The sequence below is a fragment of the Haliotis rufescens genome, unplaced genomic scaffold (assembly GCF_023055435.1).
Source record: "Haliotis rufescens isolate VD_foot unplaced genomic scaffold, xgHalRufe1.0.p SCAF_3, whole genome shotgun sequence".
Classification (NCBI taxonomy): domain Eukaryota; kingdom Metazoa; phylum Mollusca; class Gastropoda; order Lepetellida; family Haliotidae; genus Haliotis; species Haliotis rufescens.
This window is the reverse complement of record NW_025964001.1, coordinates 45687752-45713467: the sequence shown is the minus strand read 5'-3', so window position 1 is coordinate 45713467 and position 25716 is coordinate 45687752. Positions and strand designations below refer to the sequence as shown.

The window sequence follows — 25716 nt, the reverse complement described above, 5'->3', positions numbered from 1 at the left end:
ATTACTGGGTGGATATAGAAAACAGGAAGATAGCTTTCTGTACAGCATGAAGCCATCAGCAGCTGAAACGACTGGCTTCTTCTCATCTTACTTAGAGTTGGGATGCATTCTGAAAAGTCATATTTCATCATTTGCATCTGTTCCCAATACTGATACATGGTGTATTGTAAACATCGGCATGTTCTTGGCAGACATTAATTTAGGGTGACAGAAGTGGCAGCCACAACAAGGGGAAATAACTTCAATTATTGTATGCATTCCATATGAATACTTCCCGGGGAGATAACTTGACTTTGTGTATTTGTGACTTGTGCATAGCTTGTAGCTTCACTGAAGGTATGTATGGGCGTCATTATCTTGTGGTGTTTGTGATCATGTTACAGAAGCTATCAGTGGCCTGCTTAACATGCTTAAACAATGTTAAAGGTATCCTTTTATTGTTATTTCCAAGTTCTTCGTGAACCCAAACAAGGCTGATATTATCATGCTATATTAATGTCACTGGAGTTTCTATCCATTAGTCCTTGAGCAAAGTGTTTCTGAACAAACAGCCAAGATGCCAGCTCTCCTCATTTCAATCTCATTAAAATCAGATCTAAGTTCTTGCTGCTGCTAAACAAAGATCTGACCGTCTTTGACTTTGACCGACCACTGAAACGACTAACAAGAAGTCGACATCAGCCAATTAGAAAGCAGCTTTCTCGAGCTTTACTGCACTCGTTTCAACCTCGTGACTTTCATTTCAGACTACACTATAAAAATATGTTGACACAGATCTCAATTAAAATTTTGAAAACTGAACAAACAAACATTCCAGAATGTATAAAATCTGGTTGCGATTGTATGGCAGTGCTTCCCATGTACAGTGCAAATGTTTATCCCACGGAAGCAAGAGACAGACGATGATTTTGACGGAATCAGTCATACGGGCCGTAACTGTCTTTCAGAATACCCTACCCTGTCTTAACGTTTTCGAGGTTGCATGATTTGAAAACACATTCCGACTGTCACTTTCATGATCTGGTAAGCAATGCTTTGATTGGTCAGATGAAAGGTCATTCAGACGTGGCCTGTAATGGGATGTCCTCAGATCTTTGTTTGGCGATAGGGAGAACTAAGATCTGATTTTATTGAGATTGTCCTCATTTCCACCTATCTACACACAAAGTTAAATATCTATGAACAAAGTTAAATATTATTTTTTCTGGACACTAATGCACACCATCTTTCCAAATAAGTAGGGTACTTGTTAAGCACGCAGCCTATGAGTTTCTCTAAGTGTGTCCTACTAAAAAGACTGATGATGGTCCCAGCTCCCGCTATCACTCAGGGGTTTCAGGTCCAAAGACAGACAGTATTGACTGTCTGTTATGTGCCTTGCGAACGTTCATGATGGCTGAAACATTGCTTAACACTCACATTTCTTAACTTATGGACAGCAGGTGTAACAAAAGCCATTAGAAAACAGTTCTTTTGGACTGTGTATTACTTGATATGTATGATTCACAGACCATGCACACATTGGACGGTGCCAGCCTCCACACTTCCTCAACGCCAAGATTCGCTACGATTCTTGGACCCCTTTCAACCAGTCCCAGAAAGCTACAGTGGTGTGTGATCCTGGCTTTACTACCATCACTGAGGGTTACAAGGAGAGCTTCCGCATCACCTGCAGCACCATCGGTCTGTGGGTCATGGAGGATGGAATAACTCCCTTGCCACAATGCTTAAGTCAGTTGCTTTAACACACATCTGTGTAACATGCCATAAAATGTATACTTGATCAATCACATTGAAGTCAGGGCCCCATTTAACAAAGCAAACTTGGCACTAAGACGATTGTAACTCCCATACTTTGACATAGACTAACGACAGTCGTAGCTCTAACATTGCTTTGTGAAAGGGAGGCCAGGTCAGGGGAACCTTAAGAGATCATTGACAACCCAATCAAAATAAGGATGTCTGGTTTCTTGAGCCAATCAGATGTCAGCTATTTTAAATCTTCGTTTCTTTACTACCTTGATTTGCTCATGCCAATCTTGACAAAGTAACCCCATGCTGACCACAATTGTTCCCTATGTCATGTCTATAGTAAACCCGAATGGATGTAGATGCCCTGACACTCTCAAATGACAAGGTCTATCAATATATTATCAACAGCAGCTTTTACTATTCTCCATAAGGAACTACATGTACAGATATGCTGCTCAGAATGCTTTGCTCTCTTAGAAGCCACCATGCGTTATTGGCTGATTAGAAAATTCACCTTTTTTTACCCCCTTTGGAGGGTTAATTAGATTGATACTTGATAAACTGCTTATGTACCCCGAGACTGTACCATCATGACCTGATAATTGATGTAAAGATCATCATTTCTTTGGGAGTAAGTGACCATGATCATGATGTAATTGTAATGTTACTAGGTATTAAAATTGACCTTGAGGCATATCATTGCATGTGTTAGTATAAACAGGGTAAGGCTTGGTTGTCCAATCTCCATCTGAATAAAATTTGGATGATTTCAGTCAGAGGTTAATAATCGCACAAGAATTTCTCTGCCTGTATGTGAACAGTTACATTGTCCATGTTCCTGTGTCATATTACATTAAGTAATACGTTACCACTGTTATACCGAGGCTGTTGTCTCCCACAACTGCTGCTATAGCGAAATCTACCACAGAGATCTCAATTACCTCATGCAGCATGTGCGTAGCCACCTAGCTGCCATGTGACAACCTTCACTCTTGTCTCTTCGCTTGCTCTAGCAAGACGTACAATAAACTGCTCAAGCGTTCCTGTTTCTCCGACCATTCGGTGATATTTATTACTGTTTATTCTCTCTAATAAACTGTGCTTTTACGGGGCGTTTGCTGTAACTACGCTTGGAAATATTTTTCCCGCCAAAAGGAAATATTTACCCGCCCTTTTTTTCTATATACTTGCGGGGTTCTCGTATGCACGTTGCGTCTTACGTCCCCTGTTCTAGTATATCTTGGGGTTTTTACATCACTTATTCCTCTATATGTTATATGTGTATGTTCTATATTCCCATTGCTCGTTTATTTTCTTGTGAAAATACTCGTTTGTGACTATTTGTGGTGCGTGTGTTGTAACCATGTTTTGCTCTTTGTTCATAGTACAAACAAAATGTCTGACATGGATGTTTCGCCGTCCTCCACCCCCTCTACCCCCGCAACCAGGAGCTGCGGGGTGTGCCGCAAGCGAGGCTCTACCGGCTGTATGTGCAGTCCGTTTCCACCCCTGTGGTGGCCGGCTCGTCCGGTCGGGGTCCCCTTGCGGGTACCACCACCACGGCTGCGGCGGATCCCATGGCGGCCCGTGGGCTGTCCGGGGCTTCCGTCGCTGCATTACTTGCATAACTTGTGGACTCCAAGCTGGCGGCCTTATCTCAGGATAGGCCGCTGGCTGTTCCGTCCCCGGCCACTTTGGTGGCCGCGGGGTCCACCGGTACGGCGGCGGCTCCCATGGTCACCGGTCCTTCCCCCGAACCGTTGCTCCCGCTATCGGTTAAGGACCGCATGGCCATGGTTTATGACCTCTTTGAGGACATGCCCCGGCCGGTACCGCGGGGAATCCACGACTGTGGGTTCCTCCGAGGTATACGATGAGTCTTCCGACACGGCTTTCCCCGCATCAACCTTGCTGCGCGGTATCAAGCCTTCCTTGGAGAACGCCTTCGCGGCGGCCTCCCGTCGGGGTCTCCCGTTGCCTCCGACGTCGTGGAGAAAGGGTTTATTCCCGGTACATGACCTTGCCTTTCCCGAGGCTGGTCCTACTGCGGAGGCCCATGTTGAGCGGTTGGGTGTCCGTGCCCCACCGGCTGCTACGGTAGCGCAAGCTACCTTGCACCAGCTGGACGCCCTCGCTCGGCACTCCATGTCTCACGGAGACACTTACTTGGCTGCAGCGGCCAGTCTGGTCGAAGGTTCTCCTGCTGCTGCCTGCTCAGTTTAAATGCTTCCCTGGAGTACATTGCCGAGGACTCTCGGCACACACTTGCTCTTGTTGGGTCCCTGCCTAGGCGCCTTGGTGCCGCTCCTAACCGGAGCGTGCCACAGGCTGCTGCGGCCGGTAGGTCTAAGGGGTCGGGTTCTTCTTCCTCTGGGAAGTAGCCCCGCCCTGAGGGCTCCGGTATGGGCAATCAGCTGCCCTTTCGCGGGAAGAAGGGGAACTGGGGGAACCCCAAGTCGTCTAAGGACGGCAAGGGCCCCTCCAGGTGACTCTCATTGGAGGGGTTCGTATGCCGACAGGGCCAACTTCGGTTGGCCCTTAGGCGAACCCGAGTCACTTGGCCCTGGACAGTTGCGCCTGCCGCAGCCTGTCAGGGCCCCCTCTCCTTCCCCAGTGGGAGCCAGACTCCAGACTTACTGGGAGAATTGGGAACAAGTGTTTGACGACCCATGGGTGGTCAACACGATTCGGTATGGCTATCGGCTTGATCTCACCGTTGCCCCGTTGGCAGGTTTCGATTCGTAAACCGATCTTCCCATCCTCGCCCATGCCATCGGCAGGTTGGTGGAGAAGGGGCAGTAAGGGAGTTAGCTCTACCAGAAATAACACCGGGGTTTTACTCCAGGATATTTCTCGTTCCCAAGAAGGACAGTGTCGAACTCAGAATGATTCACACGTCCGCTCCCTGGCTGTTCACCCGGTTAACCACCCCCATAGTGGGGTTCCTCCACAGGAGGGGTGTCCGGTACTTCGCGTACCTGGACGACTCGCTAGTAGCAAATCGAATGACGGACACCCTGTCACGCCATCTGGTTTTCGCACGTCGGCTCTTGGAGCAATTGGGGTGGATTGTCAATCTCCCCAAGAGCGAGTTAACCCCTTCTCAGAACTTGCAGTTCATCGGAGGTCGGTTCAACAAGGTGTCCCATAGCCTCTTTGTCCCCCCAGACCGGTGGCACAAGATTCAGGCGATGATTGCCAAAGTCTTAGCCGTGCAACAGACTGCTCACTTTTGGGAACAGCTGTTAGGGCTACTTGTGTCAGCCCAGGACTGCACCGAACGGGGTCGTCTCCAACTCCGCCCGCTGCAACGGTTTTTAATCCAGTTGTTAGCAACGGAGGTGAACAGTGCGACCGTCGCCCTCCCGGATCGGCTCCGACCGCATCTGGAGTGGTGGACGGTCCCTTACAATGTCTTATCAGGAGTCTCTATGCGGCCCTACCGGGCCACGTTGAACCTGTATACAGACGCCTCACTAGTGGGCTGGGGCGCCCATCTGGAGGGGGAGGTGAGCTCGGGGCTGTGGTGCGTAGACGAACTAGGTCTTCACATCAATTGTCTCGAGTTCAAGGCAGTGATCAACGCAGTCAATCACTGGAAGCATCGTCTCGTCGACGCCCGGCTCATGCTGGCGACCGACAACACGACGGTAGTGTCCTATGTGAACAAACTGGGGGGAACCCACAGTCACTCGCTACTCGATCTCACGTTCGAGTTTTATGCTTTGGTGGACAGTGTCCCGTGCCAGGTACGCGCCTGTCACATCCCAGGTGTGCGGAACGTACTGGCCGACGCTCTATCAAGGCCTCGGGATCCGAGCCCCACGGAGTGGATGCTGAACCCAGTAGTGTTTCAGTGGCTGTGCGAACGTTTGGGTCGTCCGATGGTCGACCTGTTCGCAACGCGGTTCAACAATCAACTCCCGTTGTTTGTATCACCAGTCCCGGACCCGAGGGCCATTGATCACGATGCTCTCGCGTTAGACTGGACTGGCTTGGACGCTTATGCTTACCCCGCCGACAGCGTTGATACCACACATTCTAAGCCGGCTCAGAGGAGTTCGCTGTCGAATGTTACTGATCGCGCCCATGTGGCCGAACAGATCGTGGTACCCCGACTTGCTGACCCAGGTCACGCAGTCGCCACTTCCACTGCCTGTGAGACCGGATCTCTTGATCCACCCTCACACCCGTCAGCTTCATCCAAACGCAGGGCAGTTCAATCTGCACGCGTGGATGTTGTCACTGAGCGTCTGAGGAGTAAAGGTTTTTCTCGTTGGGCGTCTCGGGCATATGTTAGTATGCATCGTGATTCTACCCAGAAGGTGTATAATGCACGTTGGGTTATTTTCACGAAGTGGTGTTGTAAACATCACATTCATTCGCCAGATAAGGTATCTGTGCAGGATATTTCTCGTTTCATGTCTCACTTGCCAGAGACCCGGAAACTCTCCGGGGGTTCCACTGCCAACTATGTCTCTTCCGTTGCTACGGTACGGGACGTTGCTATGGGTACCAGTCTCTCAAAAGAGCCGGTGATACGGGGTATTATCAAGGGTTTCAAACAGCACGATCTTCAGAAGGACCGCCTTCGGGCACCGGCCTGGGATCTTTCCCTAGTGTTGCAATCACTTACGGAAGCTCCGTATGAACCCTTGCATAGTGCTTCGTTCCGGCATGTGACTTGGAAATTAGCATTTCTCCTCTCCTTTGCCACGGCGGCACGTGTATCCGAAATTCATGCACTTGATGTCGCCAAGGTACGATTCGATAGGGGTGACGAAGGATCGGTCCGCCTGGGCCTGCTCATGGGCTTCGTCGCCAAGAATCAGAGAGTCAGGCAAACGGAGAGAGAATTCACTGTAAGATCACTCAAAGAAATCTTACATCCTGCTGATACTGAGGACAGAGCGCTGTGTCCGGTTAGGGCCCTTAAGTATTATCTTAAGGCTTCGAATGAACGTAGACAAGGGCGTGACCGTCTGTTCATATCGTGTAACCCTAATCGCACGGTTGACATAACTCGCAACTCGATTGCGTTGTGGCTTCGTTCTGTCATCAATCTGGCGTACTGGTCTCGGGGGTTACCGGTAGCGGGGTCAAACCCGCACGAGATCAGGGCGCTAGCGGCAACATTTGCCCTACACTCGAATATCTCTGTTCACAGAATATTACGAGGTTGTTACTGGCGTTCTGACCCGGTTTTTGCCAATCATTACCTCAAACAGGTCGCTGATGCCGTCGTGGAGAGTGAGCACTGTCTTGGCCCGCGAATCGCGGCGCAAGCGGGCACCCAAGGGGTGTGCCCAGCGCAATTCCGAACTCCTCAGGCGTCAGACCTTGCACGGTGGTCAATCTGGGTCGACTCCAATGTTCCCACTGCCGTGGGTACAGGAGTTGGGGTCCCGCAAACCAGCGCACTCACACCACAGGTGAGGGCGGCTTTTTGTGTGCTTTGTCCTTATTTGTTTTTTTGACAATTATGTATTTAATTGTCTGTCGTGTATCCCAACCTTGTGATGCATGCTTACAAATACTGGAATTAGGTCACGCGCCTAATGCATACTTTAAGTAGGCTTGCTCTGGGATATACGGTCTGAATGAAATTAATTTCCCTCTTTTCGACTGTTTAACCTGATCTAAGATTAAGCTCACGCGGATACAGTGTTCTCATCCGCTGCGGCGATGAAATACCTATCCAGTGGGGCCGTTTGGAGTCACCAATCGTTTGGCAATGACGATTGAGCCTTACGGTATGCGCTTGACAGTGCTTTGGTATTCCTATAGGGTAACGCCTAGCTAGGTGCATGCGCATCGAGTGCTTCCACCTTGGTGTTTACTTCGGCTGGTCTGAAGGAACGCTAGCAATCAGGATTCGGGTTGTAGGTGCTCCCCACCGCCTACTGTGGTAGTCAGCCTCGGTATAACAGAGGTAATGTATTACTTAATGTAATTTGTAGAATTTTCCTATTCGGAATATTCTATAAGTAATACGTTACCACTGGGCTGCTGCCCGCCCGTCCGTCCCCCGAGCACTTGCTCTCGCCAGAGACAAGAGTGAAGGGCACATGGCAGCTAGGTGGCTACGCACGTGCTCCATGAGGTAATTGAGATCTCTGTGGTAGATTTCGCTATAGCAGCAGTTGTGGGAGACAACAGCCTCGGTATAACAGTGGTAACGTATTACTTATAGAATATTCTGAATAGGAAAATTCTACAAGTATTGTGTGTGAATGGTTACATCGTCCATGTTCCTGTGTCATGTATTGTGTGTGAATGGTTACATCATCCATGTTCCTGTGTCATGTATTGTGTGTGAATGGTTACATCATCCATGTTCCCTGTGTTGTCATGTATTGTGTGTGAATGGTTACATCATCCATGTTCCATGTGTCATGTATTGTGTGTGAATGGTTACATCATCCATGTTCCTCTGTCATGTATTGTGTGTGAACGGTTACATCGTCCATGTTCCTGTGTCATGTATTGTATGTGAACGGTTACATGGTCCATGTTCCATGTGTCATGTATTGTGTGTGAACAGTTACATCATCCATGTTCCTCTGTCATGTATTGTGTGTTAACGGTTACATCGTCCATGTTCCTGTGTCATGTATTGTGTGTGAATGGTTACATCGTCTATGTCCCCTGTGTCATGTATTGTGTGTGAATGGTTACATCATCCATGTTCCTGTGTCATGTATTGTGTGTGAACAGTTACATCATCCATGTTCCTCTGTCATGTATTGTCTGTGAATGGTTACATCATCCATGTTCCCTGTGTCATGTATTGTGTGTGAATGGTTACATCATCCATGTTCCTGTATCATGTATTGTGTGTGAATGGTTACATCGTCCATGTTCCTGTATCATGTATTGTCTGTGAATGGTTACATCATCCATGTTCCTGTATCATGTATTGTGTGTGAATGGTTACATCGTCCATGTTCCTGTATCATGTATTGTCTGTGAATGGTTACATCATCCATGTTCCCTGTGTCATGTATTGTGTGTGACGGTTACATCGTCCATGTTCCTGTGTTGTCATGTATTGTGTGTGACGGTTACATCATCCATGTTCCTCTGTCATGTATTGTGTGTGAATGGTTACATCGTCTATGTCCCCTGTGTCATGTATTGTGTGTGACGGTTACATCGTCCATGTTCCTGTGTTGTCATGTATTGTCTGTGAATGGTTACATCGTCCATGTTCCTGTATCATGTATTGTGTGTGAATGGTTACATCATCCATGTTCCCTGTGTCATGTATTGTGTGTGACGGTTACATCGTCCATGTTCCTGTGTTGTCATGTATTGTCTGTGAATGGTTACATCGTCCATGTTCCTGTATCATGTATTGTCTGTGAATGGTTACATCATCCATGTTCCCTGTGTCATGTATTGTGTGTGACGGTTACATCGTCCATGTTCCTGTGTTGTCATGTATTGTGTGTGAATGGTTACATCGTCCATGTTCCTCTGTCATGTATTGTCTGTGAATGGTTACATCATCCATGTTCCCTGTGTCATGTATTGTGTGTTAACGGTTACATCGTCCATATTCCTGTGTTGTCATGTATTGTGTGTGAATGGTTACATCATCCATGTTCCTGTGTCATGTATTGTGTGTGAATGGTTACATCGTCTATGTCCCCTGTATCATGTATTGTGTGTTAACGGTTACATCACCCATGTTCCTCTGTCATGTATTGTGTGTGAACGGTTACATCATCCATGTTCCTGTGTTGTCATGTATTGTCTGTGAATGGTTACATCATCCATGTTCCCTGTGTCATGTATTGTGTGTTAACGGTTACATCGTCCATGTTCCTGTGTTGTCATGTATTGTGTGTGAATGGTTACATCGTCCATGTTCCTGTGTCATGTATTGTGTGTGAACGGTTACATCACCCATGTTCCTGTGTCATGTATTGTGTGTGAATGGTTACATCATCCATGTTCCTGTATCATGTATTGTGTGTGAACAGTTACATCATCCATGTTCCTCTGTCATGTATTGTGTGTGAATGGTTACATCATCCATGTTCCTCTGTCATGTATTGTGTGTGAACGGTTACATCATCCATGTTCCTCTGTCATGTATTGTGTGTGAACGGTTACATCATCCATGTTCCTCTGTCATGTATTGTGTGTTAACGGTTACATCATCCATGTTCCTCTGTCATGTATTGTGTGTGAACGGTTACATCGTCCATGTTCCATGTGTCATGTATTGTGTGTGAATGGTTACATCATCCATGTTCCTCTGTCATGTATTGTGTGTGAACGGTTACATCGTCCATGTTCCATGTGTCATGTATTGTGTGTGAACGGTTACATCATCCATGTTCCTCTGTCATGTATTGTGTGTGAACGGTTACATCGTCCATGTTCCATGTGTCATGTATTGTGTGTGAATGGTTACATCATCCATGTTCCTCTGTCATGTATTGTGTGTGAACGGTTACATCGTCCATGTTCCATGTGTCATGTATTGTGTGTGAACGGTTACATCATCCATGTTCCTGTGTTGTCATGTATTGTGTGTGAACAGTTACATCATCCATGTTCCTCTGTCATGTATTGTGTGTGACGGTTACATCACCCATGTTCCTCTGTCATGTATTGTGTGTGAACGGTTACATCATCCATGTTCCTGTATCATGTATTGTGTGTGACGGTTACATCATCCATGTTCCTGTGTTGTCATGTATTGTGTGTGAACGGTTACATCATCCATGTTCCTGTGTCATGTATTGTGTGTGAACGGTTACATCGTCCATGTTCCATGTGTCATGTATTGTGTGTGAATGGTTACATCATCCATGTTCCTCTGTCATGTATTGTGTGTGAATGGTTACATCATCCATGTTCCTGTATCATGTATTGTGTGTGACGGTTACATCGTCCATGTTCCTGTGTTGTCATGTATTGTGTTTGAATGGTTACATCGTCCATGTTCCTGTATCATGTATTGTGTGTGAATGGTTACATCATCCATGTTCCTGTATCATGTATTGTGTGTGAATGGTTACATCATCCATGTTCCTCTGTCATGTATTGTGTGTGACGGTTACATCGTCCATGTTCCTGTGTTGTCATGTATTGTGTGTGAATGGTTACATCGTCCATGTTCCTGTATCATGTATTGTGTGTGAATGGTTACATCATCCATGTTCCTGTATCATGTATTGTGTGTGACGGTTACATCGTCCATGTTCCTGTGTTGTCATGTATTGTGTGTGAATGGTTACATCGTCCATGTTCCTCTGTCATGTATTGTGTGTGAATGGTTACATCGTCCATGTTCCTCTGTCATGTATTGTGTGTGAATGGTTACATCATCCATGTTCCCTGTGTCATGTATTGTATGTGAACGGTTACATCGTCCATGTTCCCTGTGTCATGTATTGTGTGTGAATGGTTACATCACCCATGTTCCTCTGTCATGTATTGTGTGTTAACGGTTACATCATCCATGTTCCTCTGTCATGTATTGTGTGTGACGGTTACATCACCCATGTTCCTCTGTCATGTATTGTGTGTGAATGGTTACATCATCCATGTTCCTGTGTCATGTATTGTATGTGAACGGTTACATCACCCATGTTCCTCTGTCATGTATTGTGTGTGAATGGTTACATCGTCCATGTTCCTGTGTCATGTATTGTGTGTGACGGTTACATCACCCATGTTCCTCTGTCATGTATTGTGTGTGAATGGTTACATCATCCATGTTCCTGTGTCATGTATTGTATGTGAACGGTTACATCGTCCATGTTCCCTGTGTCATGTATTGTGTGTGAATGGTTACATCACCCATGTTCCTCTGTCATGTATTGTCTGTGAACGGTTACATCATCCATGTTCCTCTGTCATGTATTGTTTGTGAATGGTTACATCACCCATGTTCCTCTGTCATGTATTGTCTGTGACGGTTACATCGTCCATGTTCCCTGTGTCATGTATTGTGTGTGAATGGTTACATCACCCATGTTCCTCTGTCATGTATTGTGTGTGAACGGTTACATCATCCATGTTCCTCTGTCATGTATTGTGTGTGAACGGTTACATCATCCATGTTCCTCTGTCATGTATTGTGTGTGAATGGTTACATCACCCATGTTCCTCTGTCATGTATTGTGTGTGACGGTTACATCGTCCATGTTCCTGTGTTGTCATGTATTGTGTGTGAACGGTTACATCATCCATGTTCCCTGTGTCATGTATTGTATGTGAACGGTTACATCGTCCATGTTACCTGTGTCATGTATTGTATGTGAACGGTTACATCATCCATGTTCCCTGTGTCATGTATTGTATGTGAACGGTTACATCGTCCATGTTCCTGTGTTGTCATGTATTGTATGTGAACGGTTACATCGTCCATGTTCCCTCTGTCATGTATTGTGTGTGAACGGTTACATCATCCATGTTCCTCTGTCATGTATTGTATGTGAACGGTTACATCGTCCAGGTTCCCTGTGTCATGTATTGTGTGTGAACGGTTACATCATCCATGTTCCTGTGTCATGTATTGTGTGTGAATGGTTACATCATCCATGTTCCTCTGTCATGTATTGTGTGTGAATGGTTACATCATCCATGTTCCTGTGTCATGTATTGTGTGTGACGGTTACATCACCCATGTTCCTCTGTCATGTATTGTGTGTGACGGTTACATCATCCATGTTCCTCTGTCATGTATTGTGTGTGAATGGTTACATCATCCATGTTCCTGTGTCATGTATTGTGTGTGACGGTTACATCACCCATGTTCCTCTGTCATGTATTGTGTGTGACGGTTACATCATCCATGTTCCTCTGTCATGTATTGTGTGTGAATGGTTACATCATCCATGTTCCTCTGTCATGTATTGTGTGTGAATGGTTACATCATCCATGTTCCCTGTGTTGTCATGTATTGTGTGTGAACGGTTACATCATCCATTTTCCCTGTGTTGTCATGTATTGTGTGTGACGGTTACATCATCTGGGTTCTCAGTGAAGCGGTGTCCCCTGGCCCCCACAGTGCCCCATGCTGTGTATCGGTATCGATCCTACCCTCCTGTCGTCGGGGAGGGTTCCCAGATCCTCTACATCTGCAACGCAGGCTATGAGTTCGTCGACCCCAGCGCCTCCAATCTGACCTGTCACCGGGGTGCATGGGTTGGACCCATTCCTCGCTGCGGTCAGTATTCACTTTCATTTACAAGCACATATTCTTCATATATTGTTGGTCATTTTGAGGCCACAGAAATGCTTTTTGATGTCTTTCTTCAAGCTTTACATCTACCACCAAGTTTGTTTCTTCTCAAGAGTTTACATGCTCAAGATTAGTTAACAAGCCACTCTGATGAATCTGGAGTGTTGCTAACTGTGGCGCTAAGCAACATTCACTCTAACCGGTCATGTTTAACGAGTCGTACCAGTGTTCACCAACATCTGACATGTTCCAGAGTTGTAGTCCCAGATCATCAACAAAGAACTAGCTGTCATATTGTAAGCATTAACTCATTAAGATTAACTTAGAGATGCATTAACTCATTGGGCTGTTTTCTGTCATTGTTTCAGTTAAGATGCAGACTTGTCAATCCCCACCCGATATAAATGCTGGCTACTTCACAAACTCATTGACCACGAAGAACATCTTTGGCAGCTACTACATCGGGTCAAAGGTGACCTACAAGTGCCACGATGGCTTCCAGCTGATGGGGTACCAGGTGTTGGAGTGTCTCAGCTCCAGCACCTGGTCCAGCATCCCGCCCCAGTGTCTCCCTGCTGGAGGTCAGTCATGCTTACACTGCCCTCTAGCCTCACCCACCACTCCTCCCCTCCCCCCTCCAAACCAGTTCTCCCCTGTTGAAGGTCAGTCATGTTTACTCTGCCTCCTAGTCTTACACCCCCCACCAATACCCCCCTCTCAGTGTCTCCCTGTCAGAGATCAGTCACACTTACTCCGCCCTCTAGTCTTACACCCCCCACTATTACCCCCCTCTCAGTGTCTCCCTGTCAGAGATCAGTCACACTTACTCTGCCCTCTAGTCTTACACCCCCCACTATTACCCCCCTCTCAGTGTCTCCCTGTCAGAGGTCAGTCACACTTACTCTGCCCTCTTGTTTTACACCCCCCACCAGTACCCCCCTCTAAGTGTCTCCCTGTCAGAGATCAGTCACACTTACCCTGCCCTCTAGCCTCACCTACCCCCACCAGTACCCCCTCTCAGTGTCTCCCTGTCGGAGGTCAGTCACACTTTCTCTGCCCTCTAGCCTCACCTACCCCCACCAGTACCCCCTCTCAGTGTCTCCCTGTCAGAGGTCAGTCACACTTACTCTGTCCTCTAGCCTCACCTACCCCCACCAGTACCCCCTCTCAGTGTCTCCCTATTGGAGGTCAGTCACACTTACTCTGCCCTCTAGTCTTACACCCCCCACCAATACTCCCCTCTCAGTGTCTCCCTGTCGGAGGTCAGTCACACTTACTCTGTCCTCGAGCCTCACCTACCCCCACCAGTACCCCCTCTCAGTGTCTCCCTGTGAGAGGTCAGTCACACTTACTCTGCCCTCTAGTTTTACACCCCCCACCAATACTCCCCTCTCAGTGTCTGCCTGTCGGAGGTCAGTCAGACTTACTCTGTCCTCTAGCCTCACCTACACCCACCAGTACCCCCTCTCAGTGTCTCCCTGTCAGAGGTCAGTCACACTTACTCTGCCCTCTAGTTTTACACCCCCCACCAATACTCCCCTCTCAGTGTCTGCCTGTCGGAGGTCAGTCACACTTACTCTGTCCTCTAGCCTCACCTACCCCCACCAGTACCCCCTCTCAGTGTCTCCCTGTCGGAGGTCAGTCACACTTACTCTGTCCTCTAGCCTCACCTACTCTTAATCAAAACTTATGTCATTATCTACAATTTGTTATGTTTTTGTTTCATTTTCTCACAGAAACAAGTTTCTACTGTCAAAATATGAGGAATATTAATTACGGTCACTGCAAGTGTCATCAGGAGACGAACACCGACCTTCAACTGTGCCAGCCGTTCTACCGCGGGGTGGAGGTCGAGTGTGGGTGCAAAACTGGCTACCACCTGGAGGGTGCGTCACTCCTCACCTGTGTCCAGAGCACCTCCAACCCGATGATTGGCACCTGGGACCATGAGATGCCCTACTGTGTTCCAGGTATACCATATATACAGGCTACAAGGTTGTTGTTATTGTTGCGCAGAAAACATTGCATTTTAGCCTGCAAATAATCCTTCTTTTTCAAAGATACAGTATTTTGAACCATCAATATAAGTGGACATAAGCAGTGTGAAAGATTCTGAAATGAAAGTCACTACACTAGGAGAAGAGTAAATACAGTGGAATCTGTCCAATTCAGACTCGGGTGGGAACGGTAAAAAGGTCTGGTTCACGGTATTGTCCGGATTATACAGAGTTCAAAAAGTTCCACTGAAGACAATACAAAAAGCAATGATCATTCATCTTTATTCACCTGCACATTTCTTGTACATGAAATAATGACATTAGATACACATTAAAACATTCTTAACTTGAAAAAGTCTTGGAGAACGTTTCACCATTGAGGTATCATTCACTGTGGCAAAATGGCGAACTACTGCTGATAGTCTTCACTACATTTAAGTATATCCGTGACAACCTGCTTACTTCTTCTCGGGTAAACACTTTCTGCTTTGGTTTTTGCACTGATTTAAATTACTTAATATAAAGCAACATTCTTAGCAAGTGTATGTTCGATATGCTTTTTCCATGCCACTCCCTTGGCGATTACAATTGATAACGATAAGCTGTGTTTACCGTTATTTATTTACATGCTCATGACGCCGAGTTAATTTAATTAAGCTGAGTTTCTCATCAACAGGTGAGTAAATTCTCAATTAGCTTAGCTGACAACAAAGTGTTAAGATCAATACGACTACATGCAGGATTAGCATTGTTGTTTTAGCTGACAATGACTGAGCTTACTTTAAACTGGGAGAACATTCGCTTCGTTCCAGGTCTGACAGAACCATGTGACAACCATTTCTGTTTTATGTAACTTAATATTGTTAATTAATATGATCAGTCTGTGATTGTGAAACTGTCTTTGACTCAGTTGACCCTGGAGATGTGGGGCCGGTGGACACTTATTCAACAGGCGACATCACAGACATGCGGAGTCACGTCAGCACACTGGTCATTGTCATAGCCACTGCTTGCAGTGTCTTGGGAGTACTGCTTCTTATCATGGTCATTGTTGTGTTTCGACGCCGCAAGCCACGCCCACACCTGTTCCATCCTGGCACCACCCCCCTCCCTTACTCACGTGTTCACAGCGACTCCATAGATGAGCATGACAGGCTGGCGCTTATGGCATATGCTGACGCAACGCGAGTCCATCTCCCAACTTACGACGAGGCCACGTCGGGGCACTGCAGGCCAAGTGTAAATCACCAGCCCTCACAGCTGCCACAAGTGAACCCTACCACTGAATTCAGACCACTTCCCAGCATTCCACCAACACTGCGCACCAACACTGCCGTTGCCGGGGACAACACAAACAGGCATTCAACAGTGACAACAAGCACCATCAACAGAGATGGAACATCTGAGATATTTGGTTCACTAGATACAGTCAACGTGAGCATGAGTGATGCCTCAACTTCTGTTACTGTGGAAACGTATGACAGTGGTACCTCCATGAGATCTATAGCTTCCCAAGAGGCGACTGCGGGCAGTTTCACCGCATCAGATGATAACCTGGCAAATGAGGGTAAGTTACCGCAAGCAGCATAGCAGATTTGTTAACAATGTAGATACAGAAGATTGTATGTACTACAGTCTCCTACATGAGTCAGTAAGTCTCCATTGTATAAAGATAAATATCCTTGACCTATTCTCCAACATAGGTCTATTTTGAGTCTGATTTTCAATGACACGACACTGTAACATTGTCTTCAGGGACAAGTTTGTTTAGGTTTAGACCCTTTATCGTATTCATTGTATATCCCATCTTCCACAGTGTCATTTTCATTAATTCGCAAGTTTCCTGTCATCACATTGTTTTGCAAACAAATGGAACAAATGGCATGAATTGGCCAATGTGAGTGCTTTAGTATATTATCTCTGTATTATTTCTACTGTGTTCCAGATGTACCACTGCTGGAGAATGCTGGAGAAAACAACAGTGACACATCCAGCGAGATCCTACTCACCAATCAGGAACAGAAGGAGGAGTAGTTGCCATGGCAACCTGTGGTGTGTCTGAGATGTACATAGCCTCCCACTGAGTGACAGCTGGTTGAGTGTGTGTGACAGCAGACAGGCTGTTATGTGTGAAATGTTCAAGACTGTGTCAGACACTTGATACAGCCAAGTGCGAAATCAGCATATACAGTTTTGTGTATTGTAAGTTACAGTGAAACGGGTGATAACAGAACTACTTTGTTTACCATTTGTTTACCACAGTGAAGAAGCAAACATGGTTTGAATGTGTAATTAGACTTCACCAAGATGTCTGTTGCATTTGACATACAGTATGCACTAGACCATCAGCTTCTTGTGTTATTATGTGCTACACTCGATATAGACTCAGGACTGGGGACTTACCCTGGGAGCAGGGAGCTTGTTCTTCTCCAATTGCATGATGATAGTTGTGACAGTAAGGTGAAGGTGAGTGAAAGGAAGGGTATGTTCCCAACACAAGCATGTGTCACACTACTATACTGCCTGGGAGGTTATACATAGGACTGACTTTACAACTTTCAACTCGGCAGTACTCATACGTAGTGGATGGTCTGAAATTAATGTCATCAACATTTTGAAGTACAGAAAAGGTCATTTTAACAATATATGCATAATGTTCCAGTAGATAATGTTCTATTTGATAGAGGGTAAGTGATCTCCTCAAGAACAAGAAGGTTGTATACATTCAGCATACGTCAGGTATCTATATAAGTCATAGTTCAAATGATCATCATTTCTCTCTCGGCCATGTCATGTCAGGTAGTGGAAACATGTAAAGGTTTAATCTCAATATTTCTATTGGAGGAAAGGAAACCATTGTAAAAAAATCCATGATGATATGTCGGAACCACATGACTTCAGTGGCTTCATGCCGCTTCCACTTATTGTAATTCTCAACAAAAACACCTGTGTCAGTGTTTGTTTGTTTTGTTCATGATCATGTACAACTTGTCCAACCTCTATATAGATAGGACTAGACCATGTAGACTGTGGTGAATCATATCCTTCAGATGCTTCATTCTGTCAAGGGAATACAGTCACAGTAAACCACAATCTTGTCCTGTGTACTTAAGTACCTCTCTACTTGAGAATCTGACAACCCTAGGAGGTTGCCTCAGGTGGACCCAGAATGAAATTTGACCACTTGGTCGAAGTAAAGAATGCGTAAGGTCAATCAGGTATAAGTTTTTTGTAACAATGGGGATTCCTTTCTTTACACCTCAATTTTAACAAAAGAAACCTTATGCTTTTGATATAGTACACCCTTTTGGGTGTAGACAGGCTCAGGAACAACAGGATGTATAAAATATCCACAAAGATATAATAACACAGCCTCTTTTATTTTGCAAGTGCCCGTTTATTCTATTTTGTGTACCGAGATACAGAAATCAGAAATACTGCTCTGAATTTTTCACAGGCTCATACTGAGAATTTAAAAAACTTTGATTGGCTGATTGGAATATTCATCTGATGCTCGTCTATGGAGGGTCTGTCAGAAGTTCTCACAGAGAGATATTGTGTAGCAGTAATATCCGAGGGCAGGTGCCCACTTCCCTTTGGGCAGCAATGGAGGTAGACAGGTAAACCCTGCAGGTGACCACCAGCTGACACTTGATTTGTAATGGTGTACCCAACAAGGGAACAAAGCATTTGCATAATCATTCTCAGATCTGTAGTAAATTTAGGCCCCAGAAGAATTTCTCACAGTATATTGCAGATGGGTTTGTAGGATATTAAATGTACCGGTAAATAAGGCTTCAAACACATTGGCCATGTTATTTATCATTTTACATTTATAATGATTTTTGGTGTTATTCACTGAAACATGAGACATCTTGCAAGGAGTCTGATCTGCAAAATTGATTATTCAGTATATTTAGACTACATGGTGTGTGGTGATAATTTGGGCATTGAAGAAGTGATGGTTGGTGAAGATATCTCCCTATTACTCATTACCATATTATATGGACAACTGGACCTCATTGTCATGTTTACTGCAGAAAAATCAAAAGCCTTCTGAAGCACAATTTTGTTACATTCCTGTTCTTGTTTGTGTCAATTCTTATGCTCTTCGGCCAGTGTTTGTTATATTGTGGAGATGCTGACTTCCTTCCCAAGGTCAGTCTCAGTGCCAGTGTCTGAGATTGGCTGGGAGTAGGAGTTATATTAGTTTTATAGTGCTCACAATCATATTAGATGTTGCAGCTACACACAGACCGTGGTCTCGGATCTCCAGTTCCACTACACACAGACCATGGTCTCGGATCTTCAGTTCCACTACACACAGACCATGGTCTCGGATCTTCAGTTCCGCCACACAGACCATGGTCTTGGATCTACAGTTTCGCTACAACACAGACCATGGTCTTGTATCTTCAGTTCCACAACACACAGACCATGGTCTCGGATCTACAGTTCCACTACACAGACCATGGTCTCGGATCTACAGTTCTTCTACACACAGACCATGGTCTCGTATCTTCAGTTCCACTACACACAGACCATGGTCTCGTATCTTCAGTTCCACTACACACAGATCATGGTCTTGTATCTGCAGTTACACTACACACCAACCTCGTCTGAGGTCTACAGCTCCGGTACACCGACCATGGTCTCGGATCTACAGTTCCGCCACACAGACCATGGTCTCGGATCTACAGTTCCACTACACAGACCTTGGTCTTGGATCTACAGTTTCGCTACAACACAGACCATGGTCTTGTATCTTCAGTTCCACAACACACAGACCATGGTCTCGGATCTACAGTTCCACTACACAGACCATGGTCTCGGATCTACAGTTCTGCTACACACAGACCATGGTCTCGTATCTTCAGTTCCACTACACACAGACCATGGTCTCGTATCTTCAGTTCCACTACACACAGATCATGGTCTCGGATCTACGGTTCCACTACACAGACCGTGGTCTCGGATCTACAGTTCCACTACACACAGACCATAGTCTCAGAAGTACAGTTCTGCTACTTACAGACCATGGTCTTGGATCTACAGTTCTGCTACACACAGACCATGGTCTGGGATCTACAGTTCCACTACACACAGACCATGGTCTCAAATCTACAGTTCTGCTACACACAGACCATGGTCTCGGATCTACAGTTCTGCTACACACAGACCATTGCCTTTGATCTACAGTTCTGTTACACAGAGACCATGGTCTGGGATCTACAGTTCCACTACACACAGACCATGGTCCTAGATCTACAGTTCTGCTACACACAGACCATGTTCTAGGATCTACAGTTCTGCTACACACAGACCATGGTCTCATATCTTCAGTTCTGCTACACACTGACCTTGGTCTCGTATCTTCAGTTCAGCTACTCACAGACCTTGTTCTTGTAACTTCAGTTCAGCAAATCACAGACCATGGTCTCATATCTTCAGTTCAGCTACTCACAGACCTTGGTCTCGTATCTTCGGTTCAGCTACACACAGACCTTGGTCTCGTATCTTCGGTTCAGCTACACACAGACCTTGGTCTCGTATCTTCAGTTCAGCCACTCACAGACCTTGGTCTCGTATCTTCGGTTCAGCTACACACAGACCTTGGTCTCGTATCTTCGGTTCAGCTACACACAGACCTTGGTCTCGTATCTTCGGTTCAGCTACTCACAGACCTTGGTCTCGTATCTTCGGTTCAGCTACTCACAGACCTTGGTCTCGTATCTTCAGTTCAGCCACTCACAGACCTTGGTCTCGTATCTTCAGTTCAGCTACACACAGACCTTGGTCTCGTATCTTCGGTTCAGCTACTCACAGACCTTGGTCTCGTATCTTCAGTTCAGCCACTCACAGACCTTGGTCTCATATCTTCAGTTCAGCTACACACAGACCTTGGTCTCGTATCTTCAGTTCAGCTACTCACAGACCTTGGTCTCGTATCTTCAGTTCAGCTACACACAGACCTTGGTCTTGTATCTTCAGTTCAGCTACTCACAGACCTTGGTCTCTTATCTTCAGTTCATCTAAGCACAGACCTTGGTCTCGTATCTTCGGTTCAGCTACACACAGACCTTGGTCTCGTATCTTTAGTTCAGCTACACACAGAGCTTGGTCTCGTATCTTCGGTTCAGCTACTCACAGACCTTGGTCTCGTATCTTCAGTTCAGCTAGTCATAGACCTTGGCCTCGTATCTTCAGTTCAGCTACTCACAGACCTTGGTCTCGTATCTTCAGTTCAGCTACTCACAGACCTTGGTCTCGTATCTTCAGTTCAGCTACTCACAGACCTTGGTCTCGTATCTTCAGTTCAGCTACTCACAGACCTTGGTCTCGTATCTTCGGTTCAGCTACTCACAGACCTTGGTCTCGTATCTTCGGTTCAGCTACTCACAGACCTTGGTCTCGTATCTTCGGTTCAGCTACTCACAGACCTTTGTCTCGTATCTTCGGTTCAGCTACTCACAGACCTTGGTCTCGTATCTTCGGTTCAGCTACTCACAGACCTTGGTCTCGTATCTTCGGTTCAGCTACTCACAGACCTTGGTCTCGTATCTTCGGTTCAGCTACTCACAGACCTTTGTCTCGTATCTTCAGTTCAGCTACTCACAGACCTTGATCTCGTATCTTCGGTTCAGCTACTCACAGACCTTGGTCTCGTATCTTCAGTTCAGCTACTCACAGACCTTGGTCTCGTATCTTCAGTTCAGCTACTCACAGACCTTGGTCTCGTATCTTCGGTTCAGCTTCTCACAGACCTTGGTCTCGTATCTTCGTTTCTTCTCCTCACAGACCTTGGTCTCGTATCTTCAGTTCAGCTACAACACACAATTGCCTTGGTATACACACTGGCTGTATTTATGATGTTTTCTGGTAGTCTCTCCGCATGTTGAACTGTTGTGCTCTAACGTCATCAAATCAGTGTATCTGCCAATGTGAAGCCGGGAATCATTGACTAAAGACCTAATTGTCAAAAATGCAGCATTATGTATCAAGCAAGAAGGGAAGCAATTAAGCAATTTGCAGTATGTCGTATAGTGCATATGGAAGAAGAAGGGATTAATGCTGTAATGTTCTTTAACCTATCACAATCAGCAGTATTCAAGTGCTTTTTCATCTCGTCATCAATGGAATGTCACTGCATGTTCTCATTGGTATGCAAAAACATCACACTAACCTATGGATATGATTTCTTAAAAATATATTTAAAAGCGGTTAAATTATTATCAAATGTTTTTATCCTTCAATGTGAAAATGTTAACCTTAATGATTTGCCTGTATGCCCCTAAGGTAAAGTGTGAATTTGGTGTTGCAGTTAGGAAGTGCACCTAACGCAACACAAATCACACAAACTTCCTTCTTTGTTCCTTTGGACATTTAGAGTGGATAGTACAGAGAGATATTTTTCTAAGAAAGGTTAAATACTTTAACTACAAACCAGCAGACATTCTTAACATGTGTCTGTAGAACACTCTAACACCTGGGAACTCATATTTTCACTCATAAAAAACAAAATGATTTTCATCATTTTCAAATATAAACAGCAAACAATTTTATATTTGTTTATTTGTACATATGAAGGTACAGCAACTCTGGCTAGATAATTATTATGAAGTATGTAGCAGTATGTATGAAGTATGTAGTACATATGACTTTACTTGAGATTCTGGAGCCTGGAAATTTAAATGTGGAGTAGTTATGATGTGTGAAATATCAGTCTTTTCACTTACCTTAAGATGCTGGGTAAAATTAGTCACTTATTTATCTGAATCAAATATAGGCATGATTTATGATCCATGTGCGTTGGTGTGTAATCTGTCATATTGAGTTCTCCAAGGTAAAACGAGGGACCACTCTAAGGATGCTCTCCGTATAATCAGTAATGTTCAATGTTCAGTGTTTCATCATTGCTGCCTGGTTGATTATGTGTACCAAATTTGTTATAAATAATATAGATATTACTTATTTTACAGAAGATGTTTCTTGTCATGATGTTTATGTCTTGTGTGCTTTTTATTACTTACCCTCTACATGTTTGTCAGACAAGTATTTATTGTCTTTGATGACATGGAATGTTGATGTGCAGTCTTATCCCAGGGGAGGTCTCTGTAAGGCCACAATCCCTCAGTAAGTGTTACGAGGGTCTGCTGTTCCCCAGGTGCCGCAGACTGTGATGGCCCCTCCCTTCTGAAGATGTGTCCAGTACAGGCTATTTATTGAACACTGTGTGGCAGTGGTACCATGTTGTATACAGTCATCACATGGCTTACTCATAGTACATGTAGTACCAGGCTAGCAATGACACAAATGAAGGAAGTGCAATGTTTTCCAGTGTACAGACTAGTTCCTGAAATGCTGTTAATACTGTGTAAGCTGTTTGTGATAGATAATGGTACGAAGTGTTGATGTCCGCGTCGGGATTCTGACAGGCCAGTTGGAGTACTAAGTGATACTTTCCAAGGTTAACATCGAAATAGATTTTAATACTTTGTTCCTGTTTTTTATGTATATATAAAACTGGATGCTCTGTATGCATAGTATGTAAGAAACTGAAAGTTACACAACTCAACAGTTCCCCTCTTTCCTCACTTTTCATCTCAAGTCATACCAATACAGGAATAGAGGTTGTCCCATCTTTGAAATCAAATTAGGAATGAGTTTTTACGCTATCCCACCAACCTCCTGTGCTCTTGTGTTCTCCACTGAGTGTGACCGTGCTGCAGAGTGTTGTCAGTGTATGGTCTACGGGAGGTGGGTCTCCTTGTTCCTCACATCCTCCAGATCTGATCAGCACTCTTTGTTCACCTTTACATGTATTAGTGTTTATTTAGATATATTGCCTTTCATTTCTACTTGTCAGTCTTTATAAATGTGATATTTTGTGACGACTTAAGTTTACATGAGGGATGGTTTTGTAAGGTGGTTTAAAATTTTATACTTCAGTATTTAGTATACAAGATTGCTTAGGAAGGAATTTTGTGTTTCTGGAAACATCAGATTTTAAAACAAGGAAGATAGTTTTATCTCATTCCATGTCTCTCCAGGAAAGTGAGAAGTCAGCTGATTAATCATTCTTGTGAACGAAAGGTATTTTACTTGACAAATCTAGATCTGCTCAAGACACACGTCTTCCACATGGCAACTGTTGTATATTGTAGAACAGTAGCTTGCTGTATAAGTAATCAGAATCGCATGTAGCCAATACGTTTTAATGTAGCTTGGTACAACCATACAACAGTGTCTCAGAATATACCATTTCACAATATGCAAACAACATTATTTTAGGTATTATTGAATAACCAAATATAAACTGATCTAATTTGATGCATGTACAAATTTCTACTGTACGGGTAAAATAAGCAAATGAATAGATATTCCTGTTAGTAGAATTCCAGATGTGTCATAAATTCTGAAATTTGTTACTGGATGAAACAAAGGCCCCCTGTGATAGACCTAGAAAATGTTTGTATACATGTTGCTTTGTCTGGTATATGGACATGGTGAAATGCTACTTCCGATCATACAGGCTTTACTCCACACTTCACGGCCACGTATTCCATGGGTAATATTTATGTCTATTTCCTGTGCCTGTGTGTACTTCACCTGTTGTATTGCAGTCCCGTCTACCTGCACAGATGTACATGTAGCCTCTGAGGGTGCCTATCACATTTCTACCCTTTGTTATGCAAATGTTGTCAAGCTTTATTGACGTGCATTTTTATCATTCTAGCCAACCCCCAGCAATACATTCTAATGGTTGTTGAGCATTGTAGTGGACGTTATAGTGTTGACTTCCTCATTTATATATGTAAAATAAATTATGTCATTTTTACATAGTTTTTGTTTTCTGTAATAAGTTTTCAAAAGTGCACCACATTCATGACCATGCATTTAAGAACACTAAAGTCAGTCTTTCACAGATATTGCATTTGATGATAATAGTTTGGGACAATATCTACAAAATAAATGGGTCAATGGGGAGGAGTTCTGATGGTGGTGTTTCCCATCTTTCTAAACAAAATATTCACTTTCCAAGGGGCAAATATGTTGTGGCGAAGGAAATGTTCTGTAAGGTAAATGAAACAAAATGCAGCTTCAAGCATAATTTCGAATAACCCAACCAGAAAATACATCAAGGATATTCTTATAAAACAAACTTTCGTTCACATTTTTCTGGAGCGGGATATATATCATGATATATCAGGATGGCATATAAAAAAGTCCTTGTTTTTAGCTGGATGCAAATTTTGGACCAACTGGATATCTATCTAGAAACCCATAAAAACAGGTCCATAGACTTTGAAAATGGTTTAAGCAAATATAACACCAATGATCATTTGTTTGATTGATCTACCTTTAGATTTGGTGTGGCCTGCAAAGACGAACATGAAAGCTGGTTATTACTGTAGCAATTAACAGGTCTCGAGTTTTGAAATTAAATGTATGTGTAAGCTTGATTTCTTTTATGTAGAGGAAGTGAAAATAATCAATCATTGTCATCCTGCCTACACACTATTACAATATTACATAACGCGAGCACAGATACGAGAACGGGTGCTGCAGTTAACTTATTGTGAAAACACTATACGCTTTGAAGTTTTAAGTACCTTTACTCAATTTAAGCTGAAACGGCCAAACATGGTGCTGTCAGATCACAATTATTCACAGTGGCCTTTCGATGTGTTGCATGCAAGAAGAATGTCAGAAAAAATCAGGGTAGAAAAAAATTCTAGGTAGCCTACATGGAGGATGATG

At 44.5% G+C, this 25716-nt stretch overlaps 1 protein-coding gene across 3 annotated transcripts in view; it reads left to right on the top strand.

Annotated features, from left to right (window-relative positions):
- LOC124124456 (sushi, von Willebrand factor type A, EGF and pentraxin domain-containing protein 1-like) overlaps window positions 1-24793 on the top strand; it is a 37138-nt gene extending 12345 nt beyond the window's left edge. For 2 of the 3 annotated variants that reach the window (XM_046487642.2, XM_046487633.2), the window contains exons 6-11: window positions 1510-1731; window positions 12758-12943; window positions 13327-13539; window positions 14695-14928; window positions 15866-16522; window positions 16901-24793. In XM_046487642.2, coding sequence (XP_046343598.1) covers window positions 1510-1731; window positions 12758-12943; window positions 13327-13539; window positions 14695-14928; window positions 15866-16522; window positions 16901-16989 — 1601 coding nt within the window. In that variant the 3' untranslated portion in view covers window positions 16990-24793. The remainder of the gene's footprint in view (window positions 1-1509; window positions 1732-12757; window positions 12944-13326; window positions 13540-14694; window positions 14929-15865; window positions 16523-16900) is intronic. The other variant, XM_046487649.2, reaches the window with a different exon arrangement.
- Window positions 24794-25716: the final 923 nt, after the last annotated feature.